The sequence below is a fragment of the Elephas maximus genome, chromosome X, assembly GCF_024166365.1.
Source record: "Elephas maximus indicus isolate mEleMax1 chromosome X, mEleMax1 primary haplotype, whole genome shotgun sequence".
Lineage (NCBI taxonomy): Eukaryota > Metazoa > Chordata > Mammalia > Proboscidea > Elephantidae > Elephas > Elephas maximus.
The window spans coordinates 162,515,445-162,530,736 of NC_064846.1; the positions used below are offsets into that span (position 1 = coordinate 162,515,445).

The following is a 15,292-nucleotide window of genomic DNA, read 5'->3' on the forward strand; positions in this document are numbered from 1 at the left end:
TCAGTCAGTAAAGCGGCCTGGGGCAAAGAGCCCTGTACTTGGTGCTCAGACGGCGCAGGGAAGGGCTGCACTTGACCAGCTCACCATTTTCCCAGCCCTTACGCAGTTTATGGGGCCCTGGTGGTGAAGTGGCTAAGAGCTCAGGCTACGAACCAAAAGCTCGGCAGTTTGAATCCACCAGCCGCTCCTTGGACTCTCTACAGGGTTGCTATGAGTTGGAATGGGCTCAGTGGCACACAACAACAACAATGCAGTTTATATAAAGCACATGTTTCATTGCTCTGGCTCTTCGTTTCTCAACTTTAAGGAAAAACTGTGAGATTTTCCAGTCATGTAAATTTTCTGTATCAAATTGTTCTTTGCTCAAGAATTTCCTCCTGGGAAAATACAAATCCACTCAATAAATATTTCTTGAATTATGTTTTAAGATAAAGCTAGCAAACTCGGGAAGGCTGGAACCAGATAAGACAGAAAGGAACAAAGGAAGCCTCATGAAAAGGCTTATCTCATTGTTCCACACTAAAAGGCACAGACCTACTTAAGAACACTATTTGCCGAAGTAACTAAGACTCCCTAAGCTCAACCATTCTCTTAGGTGTACACAGACAAGTATACATGCATGCATTAGAGCATGTCCAGAGGTTAAACTTATACTGAATTGTACTAGAATGGTGTTCCTCATTGAAAGAAAAACGATCTATGGTAAGCTCCATAACTTCTTTTGGACTATTCATCTCCTCCTCAAATATTTAGAATATACAAACTCTGAATCCTCCTCAAATATTTAGAGTACACTAACCCTGAGTCCTCCTCAAATACTTAGAGTATACTAACCTTGAGTCCTCCTCAAATATTTAGAGTACACTAACCCTGAGTCCTCCTCAAATATTTAGAGTACACTAACCCTATCCTCCTCAAATATTTAGAGTACACTAACCCTGAATCCTCCTCAAATATTTAGAATACACTAACCCGGAAATAGGAGTCCTGGTGGCACCATAGTTAAGTGCTCAGCTGTCAACAGAAAGGTGCACGGTGGGAACCCATCAGCTGTTCTACAGGAGAAAGATTTGGCACTCTGCTTCCACAAAGATCATAGCCTTGGAAACCCAGTGGGGCAGTTCTACCCATTATGAATTGGAATCCACAGCCAAAGGTTTGAGGGTCTTTTTTTGTTATGTTTTGTTCTGTTTAACCCTGAAATAGCTGTTCCCCAGAGGGAAGAGCCAAGGAACTGCTTTTCAAGGGCTAGATGAAGATAATACCATTTAGCTTTCAGGGATATGTCTCCAGAAAAAGATAGGAAGCCTCCTGCCAATAATGTTAAGACTGGGAATTCTGCCAAAACAGATTGTATTATTTTCAAAATGATAATTTGATTACTTTTTCCTAGCTTTAAAATCTAACATAATGCTTGCTGTTACCAAAAAAAAAAAATTAAGCCAGAGTATATCGCTAAAGAACCTAAACCCAGGTCCAGAGCCCCAGCTACACTGGCATGCAGACATATTACTGTAATTGTTTTCCAGTAAGATGCACAAAATATGACAAGATTTTAAATCCTCTCATAATTTCAACAAAATCCTTGTGAAAAAAAAGGTTTAGGTAAACATTCCAATGTTTTCATTACGTACTTATCGCAGTGTGGTCTCCTGCCCAGTCCTGGGTAGAACCAGCCCACACACAGCCGAGGGTTTGCAGAGGCTCCGAGCATTTTCATAAATGCAAATGGAGCCATCTGTGCGCACTGGCCCAGCCCTTCTGGGGCCGGAGTTGTGGCAGGCTCAGTGGGACAGTGTGAGGAGGCCGCAGCTGCGAATCGGAATCCAGGCCCAGGCTGACAGACACAGCCAACTGATGAAGCTCAGAGGCACCCAGAATGATCGAATTTAATGCCAGAACAGTCCTTGACCTTATCTGTTCACCCGGACTTACAAAATATTAGAAAGAATAGGGGTTTCAAGGTCCTCTGGTTACTTGCACCACACCAAGTGGAAAAAGAATTCTGAAAACAGAATACACAAGATAGATATTCTAATATGTCCATAATTGCTGAAATGGAAAAGGGGTTTCGAGGAGGATAATAATAGCTAACACTTATGATGCTCAGTGTGTGCCAGGCACTCTTCATTGTCCTTTCGGACAATAGCTTATTTCATCTTCGTGGCAACAAAAATCAGAATTCTAGTCACTCTTTTAGTCTGTTCAAAACATTCTAAAGATAAGGCTTCAAAAAAGCAAAGGTAGAGGCCAAATTTTGGGAGCTGTTATATGGCATTAAATTGTACTTACCATATATAGGAGAGTTCTGGAATGGAAAGCTTTGATTTAGTGAAGAAGTTCTTAGCCACAGAACCTGTCAAGAGTCATTGTTTAAAGAAACCATTAATTACTTAGCTAGTACAGCATTTATACCTGCATAACAATAAATCACCATTTCTTCATTCGGTGATCCCTAACATAGCCGCAAATACAGCATTTATCCATCAAAGCCAACTGCGAGCCATGTGGCTAACAGCAACATATAAAAAGCCTTTAAAAGGATGTATGAATTAGAAGAGGGCCAGGGAAACGACGACCTAATACTCATTATGACAGACGCAGATGATACGTCTTCTCCGTTTTTACTAAAAACCGGTAAATGTTGTACTAAAAATTTAAAAGGCCAATTTCAAAAGCATGAAAGGAAAAATCTGTCAAGCCGTTACAGTGAAAGGGTGAAAAGGAACACAAGGTCATGGTAGAAAAGGCTGCAATACGAAGAAAATTAGTGTCATTAATCCCACTGCACAGAAATAAGACAGACATTTTGGGAAAGATTTTTCTGTGAGATTTAAGGTCTCTTGGAGGTTCTTTTTTTTTTTTGGGTGGTTCTTTGAGAAACTTATTCAGGAACCTCTTGCTACTTTCTTTGTTGTTGCTGTTGTTAGTTGCCATGGCTCTGACTCATGGTGACCTCACGTACAATAGAACGAACTGTTGCCCATTTCTGTGCTATCTTCACAAGGGCTGATCTGCTCCAGTCCACTGTCGTGGCCACTGTGTATTTCAAGTGCCTTCCAACCCAGGGGGCTCATCTTCCAGCACTATATCAGACAATATTCTGTTGTGATCCACAGGGTTTTCATTGGTTGATTTTCAGAAGTAGGTCACCAGGCCTTTCTTCCTAGTCTGTCTTAGTCTAGAAGCTCTGCTGAAACCTATGCACCATGGGTATCCCTGCTGGCATGTGAAATACAGGGGCATAGCTTCCAGCATCACAGCAACACGAAAGCCACCACAGTATGACAAACCGACAGACTGGCAGTGGGCTACATTCCCTATTCATTGTAAGTGTGCCTATGTCAATCATACACTTTATATGGGTGAACTTTAGAGTATGTGAATTACATTTTAATTAAGATATTAAAAAAAAAAACAACTAATCGCAATATATGAACCTCTCTTGATCTTGTCAAACTAAGCTTTAAAAAGGGCACAGGTGAGACAATCGCAGGAGTTTGAACAATGAAGACTTGGTGATATAAAGGAATCGGTGTTCATTTGCTTTAGGTCTACCGAAGAACTGTGGCTGGGTTTTCAAAAGAAGCTTTATCTAAACCCCGAGAGTATGGCCCTCGGATACTCCTTTAACTCAGTACTGAAGTCACTCCTGAGGTTCACCCTTCATCCAAAGATTAAACAGGCCCATAAAACGAGACTAAATGGACACACCAGCCCAGGGGCAAGGACTAGAAGGCAGGAGGGGACAGGAAAGCTGGTAATGGGGAATCCAAGGTCAAGAAGGGGAGAGCGTTGACACATCATGGGATTGGCAACCAATGTCACAAAACAATATGTGTATTAATTGTTTAATGAGGAACTAGTTTCCTCTGTAAAGCTTCATCTAAAGCACGATAAAAAAAAAAAGCTTTTTTATTTTTTTATCTTTTGAGACACACCCTGAAACATTTTCAAATGAAATGGTCTGGTTATTACTTCAAAATCATATGGGGTGAGATATAAAACAAAAATTATTGGAGCTGTGTGATAGCCATGCTACTTTTATCTACATTTGAAATCCTGCATAATAGAAAATTAAAAGAAAAGAAAAACATTCCTACCAAATACCTATTTATACTTGGTTAAGTATCTGCATATATTGTGAAAAGACTCTCTCAAGCAGGTGGCAGGGTTAGCAAGTGATAAATACATGCAATCTGGATTTCTGCTCAGTTTTTTCAACCATATCGTCAACATTAGTTTTTTGCGATCTTCATTCAATATTCTGCCTTCAGTAAAGCCATTACCACCAATTAGTAAATGATGTTTGCGTTTATATCAATATATTTTAATTACATACCTTATTTCATGAGAGAAAATTAGTCTTATTCCACACTTCAATATGTCAGGTTACAGTTATCAATAACATATTGTTACTCTTCTAGATTGAAGTATAAAAAGAAAACTTTATGAATTTTTCTTCCAGACTCTTCTATTTCTCTGTTTACTCACTGACCCAGTAAAATTTTGGCACACAGCAATTAAATCAGTTCCTTTCAGTTCGAATTTTGCATAAGAACTCAACATAAATATGTACTTCTGAACACAGCTCAGAAAAACTGATATATAGACATAAAAATGCTGGCCAATTTTCCACTTACGTTTTAATTTCTCTCAGAAAAAAACAGAAGACAAAGGCTTGAGCCAAAGAAAATGAACATGAATTCAGACCCATGAAGTGTATACATAGTCCCTGACTTATGAAAGGGCTCCTTTCCGACGATTCCGTCGTAAGTTGGTTCTGACGTAAGTAAAATACTCCATTTTTTTTTTTTAGTTTTCATTATTGTTGCCTTTTTATTATCAGTATCTTTATAACAGAAAACCCTGGTGGCGTAGTGATTAAGTGCTACAGCTGCTAACCCAAGGGCTGGCACTTCAAATCCGCCAGGCGCTCCTTGGAAACTCTATGGGGCAGTTCTACTCTGTCCTATAGGGTCGCTACGAGTCGGAATCGACTCGACGGCAGTGTTTTTTTGTTTTATCTTTATAAATCTGGCAGTGTTTTGAACAGTAAATCATAAAACTGAACATCTGCGAGTGAATATCTGAGAATGACAACACAGCGAATTACGCACTGTAACATATTGCTAACGATAAGATGTACCAAAAAAATGGACAGCCATAAGTATGGTTTGTTATAACTCGAATATGTCGTAAGTGGAGGACTACCTGTATAACAAAAAGAGACTTGTGACACTAATTCCTTAGAAGGCTACAATATGTCCTTGCTCTAACTCTAATACAATTAGTAAGCAATTTAAGGTATTGCCTTGGTGCCAAGCTCAATTGTTTCAAGAACAGCTCCAGTTAAAAGGGCGCAGGATCGGGACCAGGTTTCCCCAAATTCCCACTTAACCCCTTTGAAACTAAGCCACAATTTCCCAAATGCATGCATCATTGTCAGTTTTTTGTTTTGTTTTGTTTTTTCTGCCTGGTTTATGGTTGATGAGAAATTCAGTCTTGAAGAAAAACAAATTGAAATTTCAGAAGGTTGTTGCACTCATTGTGTTTGAACTATTTCTCAAGATATTTACTGTGGCTTATGAGAGAATGATGACCTAGGACCCCATGTTTTCACTCATCCACGTTCATTACCTGAAATGAAGGAACTTGGGTCAGGCTGCAGGGACCTGAACTGATTGACGTAGTACTCTCGCTGTTCCTCTGTTATCCTCCAGGGTTCGTCTGGGTAATTACTGTTGCTATCCTGCGGTTCTCTCTCCACTGAAAAGGACTTGAAAAAGAAAGAAAGCAGCCAATGCTCAGAGAATCTGTTTTTACTGAGATGAAATAGAAAAATCAACATCAATAAAAGTTATTATACATTACACTTATTTTTTTTCCTCAAGGGAATAAATTTAAACAACACATAACTAAAATGTAACTAGAATGTAAAATTCTTCATGGCAGACAGCATGCTTTACACTTTTTGTATTCCCCAAAGTTGTTAACAAGACTGAGCAGGAAATACTGAACACTTGGTAACTAACAAAATGTTTTCTAACGGGGTAAAGGAAGAATAAAAAAGACAATCATTCAAATAGTCACCACATTTTGATCCTTTCAGATTAGCTGACTGGATAGTAAAATAATCAGGATTCTTTAAAAAGCCATGTAAAAAGAAACTACCAGATCTCTGATTCTACATTTGCAAGTTGGTAATAATACTTAGTAAAAGAGTTGAGTGGAAACAATTAAGGGTAACAAGGGATGCATCAGACCTACCACTAGGGGGGCGTGCAAGCCAAATTTGAGGATTTCAGAGCCCAGCGAAGCAGAGAAATACAGGAAAACAGGAGGCTATGCTGGCCACTGGGAAGAGACGCAAAAAGGCAAAAAGACAGATGCTGGTGCGAGGATCCTGGGGCTTTGTTCCATCTCTTTCATCCATTCTAAGACTTAGGGGTGCTACATGCTAAGGACCATCGGAACCAAGCCAGAACACAAGGAAGGTGGATCTAAAGGACAAAAGAAGGCTAGCAAAGAAAGGAAGAAATATTACTGCTAAAAAGCCATCAAGTTGCCTGCTTCTGAACACTCCCTCAAGGAATCCATAATTAGGAGGGTATTCTACCCACTGTCCCTAAACAAGACAGCATCTCTTCTCCCACCTCTGCCCCAACACACACACCATTCCAGGAAGAAATTTCTCCTGGGAACACCTGTCTCTCCTCTGACAATGTTCAGAAAAGAAAAGGGATTGTATAAAACTCTGAGCCGGGACATAACCTTGAGATGTCAATTTTGAAATTTATTATCTATTACTCAGACACTGGAGCCCTGGTGGCACAGTGATTTAGAGCTTGGCTTCTAACCAAAAGGTTGGAAGTTGGAATCCACCAGCCACTCCTTGGAAACCCTATGGGGCAGCTCTACTCTGTCCTATAGGGTCGCTATGAGTCAGAATCTACTCGATGGCAACGGGCTTGGTTTGGGTTCTTTTACTTAAACACTAAGGATGCTTTGGGAGGGCCGGGGGAATGAGATGTATCTCCTGTAGAAACAGCAGCACAAGCGCTGAGTGAGAACGTCCCCAGCAGAGGGTATATTCCTCAAATAAGTCATCTGAATCCTTCAGGAGGGTCAGAGGAAGCTAACATAAAGAAGTTGAGAGCTTTATGAGTGTTAGTCATTAGTAATTAACAGATCGCTTTTCATAATAAGTTTCTACTAAATGTAAATCAAACCATATTTAAATGTCCGGAAATCACTATTAATATCGTAAATACATAGAGTGTTCTGGAATTTACAAGTATTTCACACCCCCTCTCTCATTTGCACAGCTTAGGACTTACAGAGTAAGGCATAGTAGGCATAACTGCCCTTTCTCCAGAAGAGGAAACCGAACCTCAGCAAGTGTAAGCAACGTGCCCATACACTTCAGTGAGCCCCTGCATCAATAAATATTTATCCTCTTTTTTATCTGTTGCTCAAAGCCAGGTTCTTGCATACCAGGGTTCTTTATACTGGGACATTATCTATACACGGAATTTTACCCCTATCATTCTGATAATAAGCAAGCAATATAAAGAAAGAAAGAAAGGCAGACCAAAAGTCAGTCCAAGCACTCACTGGACCACACAACTTTCCAAATGTGCCCACCGAATTCCACAGCCCTGCTCTAGCAGCGCATTCTCTGAGCGAAGCCAGATGTCTGCCTGTGTTGCGGAGGTAGAGCACAGGCTGGAGGCACGTCAGCTGGAACTGGACTGGATTACTGGCCGCGTTACAATGCGGAAAAAACCCCAGAAATGCGGGCCCTCCAGGTCAGCCCTGAAAGAAGGAGCTGACCCAAAGGAACATAAAAGCCTGAGCATGGGCAGGGAAGATGAGGACAGACATTTACAAGTGAACAATTAAGTACACAGAGATGTTTCTCAAAGTAGGTGGGATCCAGGTAGAGAGCTTTGTCCCCCCACTTCACAGTGAATGAAGGCACAGATATTTCCATGTTGGGAGTTGGCTGCTGCATCCCCTGGTTCTGACATGGAAGCCCCTACTCCCCTAGAATATGTCCCAGGTCTCTTGCCTACTGGTCACTACTCGGCCACACCCAGTTGCTGCTGTTTTTACTATTATCCATGTTTCCTCTTTCTTCAGGCCAGGGACCACCTGCTCACTCTTTTCCTCTGCCACATCCCCTCACTCCTGAGTGGCTTCAGTGGCCTTTTAGCAAGTCTTGAGTCTGTTCCAGAAACGAACAAACCAAACCATTGTTGTTGAGTCGATTCCGACTCATAGGACCCTACAGGACACAGGAGAACTGCCCCATAGGGTTTCCGAGGAGCAGACCTTTTGGTTAGCAGCCAAGCTCTTAACTACTGTGCCACTGGGGACAGACAGGAGAGGGTAACTGAGTCCTCTACTTAAAAGCTGACAGAGATGGCCTGTTGCCTTACAAAACATCCATCTCCTCTACCTGTCCTTCAGGGCCCTGTCACCAGCCTCCTCCTTGCTTGCTCACAGAGGCTTCCATTGCCCACGTGCTCCCTTTTCATCAGTCAGAATGCCCTTCCTCTGATCCCCCGCCTGCTCAGATCCTACCCACTCCTCATATCCCACTGCCCTGCAGGGCTCCCTCATGTCCCTCACATACCTGCCATTCCAGAGGCACTGCTCAGCTCACAGCTCTGCTACAGAGGTGGCCCCGGCAGCCATGTGTGGAGCCATGTGACCCACCTGACCTCTGGTCATGCCTAAAGAAGTCAGAGTCAGGGTGGGCTGAACACATAGGATGCCGGCCTTTCGGCTGCTCTGGCATGGAAAGCTCTTCTCTAGCAAGAACAAGTTAGGCGAGATGCTTATCCATGGGGAAAGTGGAAAAGAAACAGAAAGAAAAACAAGCAGGGAAAGCAGGCCCAGAACACATGCACAGCAGGGCCATAGGGCCAGGTGGGCCTTAAAATTAAGAACTAAGGATCAGCAGAACCTGTAGGTAGGCAGTGATATAAAGAGTAGGGGGTAAGGATGGCTGTTGGCAGCTGTACTGGACTGAACTGTGCCCTGCAAAAAGATATATGCTGAAGTCCTAACCCCTGCACCAAGGAATGGGATCTTGTTTGGGGAAATAGGCTTTTTCTTTTCAGATGTTATCAGTTAAATTAGGAAGTTATAACAGAGTAGGGTGGGCCCTAATCCAAATCCTTTCTGAGTGGTGTTTTATAAAAAAGAGAAGGACAGACAGGGAGACAGAATCACACACAAGAAAAAACAGCATGTGAGGATCCACCTACAAACCAAGGAACACCAAAGATTGCCAGCAGCCACCAGAAGCTAGAAGAGAGGCATGGAACCGTTCCTCTCTCAAAGTCCCCACAAGAAATCAACACGGCCAAGGCCCTAATTTGGACTTCTAGCCTCCAGACCTATAAGACAGTAAATTTCTGTTCTTTAAAGCCACCTACTTTGTGGTATTTTGTTATGATAGCCCTAGGGGCAAGGACAGCAGTTGAAAGATAAGCAGACAGAGAGGCCAACTCAAGGCAATTAAGGCAAGGCTCGCCAATGGCAGAACAAGCAAGAATAACCAAGAACTCCCAATCTTGAGGACCAATTGACCACTCCTTGTCTCTCATTTCTTAGATTCCCATGAGAACCCAACCTCACCTCCCTTTCAAGAAAACGTCAAGCTGGCCAGGTGAGTGCTTGCTCCCTAAAATCAAGAAGGCCTACAAGAAAGAGAGAGGGCATATGAACATTGTGTAACCCATAGGTAGCATGGCCCTTCAACCAGCTTACACTAAATGTGTTAACCTACTACCCCTATCTCTTTCCCCTTGCTTCTCACTGTATATTTTAAATTGCTTTAACAAATCAAATGATTTGAGTATCCTTAAAAAAATATATGAACCTCTTATAAACATGGTAAGCACCACACAGTTTTAACATTAAAAGTATTCTGAAATCTCTTCACTACGGTTTCAACCTGGAGGGCTGAAGCCATATCTCCTCTATTCCATACGCAGTCCCTAGCAAGTACATCATAGATACTAAAAGGGAGTTTGAGGTCCTCTTATTGACAAGTTCTAGTAAGTTCAGGGGTATGATTTACATTGAAAGAGACTGGGAAACACTGCTCTATGTGGCTCTTAATGAAAGCAAACCTACGAGTCGTTTCATATTTTAAAGTATGTGATCTACTAATAGAAGTTCCTGTCTGCCTTCCCGTGGTTCACCCATGGTCTGGCCTATAAGGTGAGTTCTCAAGTTCTTCATCTATTAACTGAGTATTTCAGGGACAGGTAAAAACATACCGTTAAGCTGAAATATTCCAAAAGAAGGCTGATCCGCTACAAGAAGCAAAATCATTTAACTTCACTGCATGAACAGTGACACCTGCTCCTTCATTCATCCAACAGATATATTGAACATCAACAATATTTCAGACACTAGTCACAAGAAACACATTCATCAGCCATCGCCCAGATGGTCTCTGAGAACAGAGGATTATTTTCAAGCCTTGAGAGCTAATGTAATTTGTCTTGCTGGGGTTTGGACTTGCTTAATGCTCGTTATCCCTCCTTTCTCTCCAATTTCTCCCATTTGTAATGGAAATGTCTACCTTGTGCCTGTTCCACCGTTGTACTTTGGAAGCAGATAACTTGTATTCTAGGTGTCACAGGTTCATAGATGAAGAGGAATTTTTCCCCAGGATGGAAGACCCCTAAAGTCTCACCCAGATTTGATTTAGATGAGATTTGGAACTTGGAGTTGATTTAAGACTTTCGGGATGATGTGATGGGGTCAATGTATTTTTGCATGTGGGAAGGACATGAATTTTAGGGAGTCAAAGGGTGGACTGTTATGGATTGAATTGTGTCCCCCAGAATATATGTTGTAAATCCTAGTCACTGTATCTGGTTATAATTCCACTTGGGAATGGGTTTTCTCTGTTATGTCAAGGGGCCGTATCAGTATAAGGTATGTTTTAAGCCAAATACCTTTAAGACATAAAAAGTGCAGATTAGTAACAGAGAAACAGCAGAGATGGGGGAAGACAGATGCCACACCACATGAAGATCACAGGGAACCAAGGAACAAGGACCTTCCCCCAGAGCTGACAGAGAAAGTCTTCCTCTACAGGCAGCACCCTGAATCCAGACTCCTAGCCTCCTAAACTGTGAGAAAATAAATTTCTGTTTGTTAAGGCCACCCACTTGTGGTATTTCTGCTATAGCAGCACTAGATAAATAAGACAGATTCTTCTTCCCAGGAAGCCTAGAGCCCGATGAGAGAGAAAGACCAGCAGGCAATCTCAGAACAGTGAGGCAGGTGCTATGATAAGGTACTCTAGAGCTTTGCTACAAAGTGTGGTCCCCAGAGCACCCACATCAGCATCCCCTAGGAACCTGGTAGAAATACAAAATTCCAGGGCCCATCGCACACCTACTGAATCAGAGATTCTGTGAGCAGGGCACAGCAGTCAGGACTTTAGCAAGTCGTCCAGGTGATTCCAGGCACACTCAAGTTTGAGAAGCAATGCTGTAGAACATGCAGGCCAAGACATGCAAAAGGAACAGCATTTGCAAAGACACCAGAAAATGAGAGAAAAAGGCCATCTCCTGAAAGTAGCTCTCTTGGGCTACATACAGGGGATAGGCTGCCAGTGCCCAGACGATGTGAGTAGGTTGCCTCAAGGTGATCCAGACAGGAAACAAGGCTCAGATTACGAATGCCCGGGTACTGCATCTAGAAGGCAGTAGGGAGTCACAGATAAGTTTGAAACAGGGCAATTGAAATAATCAGATCTGAGTTACAGAAAGAGCACTTCAGCGAGGAAAATGGAGAAGAGCAAGACTGAAGGCAAGACAACCAGCTAAGGCTACCTCAGCAATCCCGGCCCAGAGTGTATTGAGAATGCCATTGTCATTAGGTGCTGTCGGCTCTAACTCACGGCAACCCTATGTACAACAGAAGAAATCACTGTCCAGTCCTGCACCATCCTCATAATCACTGGTATGTCTGAGCCCACTGTTGCAGCCACCATGTCAGTCCACCTCACTGAGGGTTTTCCTCTTTGTCACTGAGCCATCTGGCCACATCAGAGTGTGCGGGGGGGGGGGGGGGCCACTGCAGTGGTGGAGTGGCAACTCAGGCCCTCTTCATCAGAGGCTAGGGGCCAGCTGGCTTCAAGAGCCCAGATGCACAGAACCATCTCCTCTGAACAACCTATAAATTGACCACAGCAACCAGCACACAACTGTTCTGACAAAGATCTGAAAAGTCAGTCACCAAAGAGAGAATAGCTAATTGAGAAGGCTGAAGACAATGAGAAATGGGGGTGGGAGAGCCAGAAAGCCTTGGCCCTTACAAGTGGAAGCCAGAACCAGGAAAAGATCCACTTTGACATATACCTGAAGAGGCCTCTCCCAGTTCAGTTCTGGCTCCAGTGGTTTCGTTGGTTGGGCAGCCATATTTGCTATTTGGTGCCAATTCTGCGCTCCACCAACATTGTAAAGAAAAAATAAAAGGAGAAAGCGAAATCTTCCACATCTGCTTAAGTTGCATGCATACGGTTCATTACACAGTTTCACCAGACACAGAAGAATTAGGTTTGCTTGTATTTAAAACATTCAAACCCTGAGTTTTGTTTCCAGTCAAATGCAAATATTTGGCACAGCAAGTTCTTACCTCTGGGGAAAACAGGCTGCTTATAATGAAAGCGACTTCAAAAGACTCATTAAAAAGTAATATTGTTAATACAATCCCAAAAGGTGACATTTAGCCCTGAAGTATCTTAAAAGTAAAGCATAGGTGAAGAATATGAATTGCAAGGAGGCACTGTCAAGGAGAACTGAAAAACGGTGTGATACTGCATTTCAACCATAGAAGAATTCTGGCTGAACAGGATCTCACCCTGGAGGTGTCTTCTAACAGCTACCTTGGAACTATTCTATACAGAGTCCAGCCACTTCACCTAAAAGGGAGAAACATCTTATAACAGGGTCCTTTTGGTGCTTCGGTCATTCAGTCAACAAATCATGTGCAGTAGCAAAAGCTTACACCAAGTCTACAATGAAAACACGAGGGCACTATCCTCCCAACCACCAAGAATCTTTTAGAGATAAAATGGCCATTCTGCAACCACTGATCAAAACGTGATCTTATGGGCAAAAATATGAAAATTCAATCACCCTAAAGAGAAAGAATGGCTAATGGGCCTGTGAGCCTACACTAGAGCTCCAGTGAGTACTGATCTGCCTAAAGGAAAAAAAAAGAAAGGAAAAACCAAACCCACTCCTGTCGGGTCAATTCCGACTCATGGCAACTCTACAGAACACAGGAATTGATTACCCACAGACAGTGGGGAAAAGGGGAGTCATGGAAGCAAATGATGGCAGTGCTTACATATGGGATTACGGCCAGACATCCTCCAACAATTCAAACTCCACCATGCCTGGTGGAGAGGTGTCATTGACTGTGGCTGCACAATGAGTCCCCCTTGCAGTTCGGCACAGACATGTGACTGAGTGCTAGCAATACACTGTGAGCAAAGTGACCTGCCCACTTCCAAGCAGGACTAGCACCCTGGGACACTTCTCTAGCCCTTCCCTGGTTCCAAGTGAGGGGAGGACAGCAGAGTCACAAGAACAGAAGGAGCCCTGGGGTCAGAATCACCGTGTAGAGGGAAGTGCCTGCCAACCTGTTAAATGAGTAAGAAACATGCCTATTGTGTTAAGTCATGAAAATCTAGGGCATACATGTTGTGGCAACTGCTATCCTAACTAATATATCCTTCAAGCAAGGCCCAAACGAAAGGAGCTCTGCCCGGTCCCAATGGCGAAGCCATTTCTGCATGACAAATGGAAGCATCAGGCTTAATTCTATAATCTGATCACCTAATGAAATCAGTTTGTCATACTGTGGTGGCTTGCATGTTGCTATGATGTTGGAAGCTATGCCACAGGCATTTCAAATCAGACAGTCACCCATGGTGGACAGTCACCAAAGCTTCCAGACTAAGACAGACTAGGGAGAAAGGTCTGGTGATCTACTCCGAAAAGTATCTAATGAAAGCCCTGTGGATCACAACAGAACACTACTGTCCGATATAGTGCTGGGAGATGAGCCCTCCTAGGTTGGAAGGCGCTCAGAACACACAGACCAATATCCCTCACGAACACAGATGCGAAAATCCTCAACACAATTCTAGCCAATGGAATTCAACAACATATCAAACAAATGATTCACCATGACCAAACAGGATTCATACCAGGTATGCAAGGATAGTTCAACATGAGAAAAACAATCAATGTAACCCATCACATAAATGAAAGACCCACATGATCTTATCGATTGATACAAAAAAGGCATTTGACAAAGTCCAACGTCCATTCATGATAAAAACTCTCAGCAAAACAAGAATAGAAGGGAAATTCCTCAACACAATAAAGGGCATTTATACAAATCCAACAGCCAACATCATCCTAAATGGAGAGAGTCTGAAAACATTCCCCTTGAGAATGGGAATCAGACAAGGATACCCTTTATCGCCACTCTTATTCAACAATGTTCTGGAGGTCCTAGCCAGGGAAATTAGGCAAGAAAAAGAAATAAAGGGCATCCAAATTGGTAAGGAAGAAGTAAAAGTATCCCTGTTTGCAGATGATATGATCTTATACAGAAAACCCCAAAGGATACACAAGAAAACTACTGAAACTAATAGAAGAGTTCAGCAGAGTATCAGCCTACAAAGCAAACATACAAAAATCAATTGGATTCCTCTACACCAACAAAGAGAACATCGAAGAGGAAATCACCAAATCAATACCATTTACAATAGCCCCCAAGAAGATAAAATACTTAGGAATAAGTCTAACCAGAGACATAAAAGACCTATACAAAGAAAACTAGAAGACACTACTGCAAGAAACCAAGAGACCTATGTACGTGGAAAAACATAATGGATAGGAAGGCTCAACATTGTGAAAATGTCAATTCTACCCAAAGCAATATACAGATACTATGCAATCCCAATCCAAATTCCAATGAAATTTTGTAATGAGATGGAGAAACAAATCACCAACTTCATATGGAAAGGAAAGAGGTCCTGGATAAGTAAAGCATTACTGAAGAAGAAGAACAAAGCGGGAGGCCTCACACTACCTGATTTTTGAACCCATTATATTGTCACGGGAGTCAAAACACCCTGCTACTGGTACAACAAATACACAGACCAATGGAACAGAATTGAGAATCCAGACATAAATCCATACACATATGAGCAGCTGATATTTGACTAAGGCCC

The 15,292-nt window shown here is 42.4% G+C and overlaps 1 protein-coding gene across 5 annotated transcripts in view; it reads right to left on the minus strand.

The window, feature by feature from the left end:
• REPS2 (RALBP1 associated Eps domain containing 2) overlaps positions 1-15,292 on the minus strand; it is a 220,696-nt gene that overhangs the window by 93,820 nt on the left and 111,584 nt on the right. For all 5 annotated transcript variants that reach the window (XM_049873370.1, XM_049873367.1, XM_049873366.1 and 2 more), the window contains 2 exons: positions 5,641-5,779; positions 2,293-2,356 (listed from right to left, as the gene is read on the minus strand). In XM_049873370.1, coding sequence (XP_049729327.1) covers positions 2,293-2,356; positions 5,641-5,779 — 203 coding nt within the window. The remainder of the gene's footprint in view (positions 1-2,292; positions 2,357-5,640; positions 5,780-15,292) is intronic.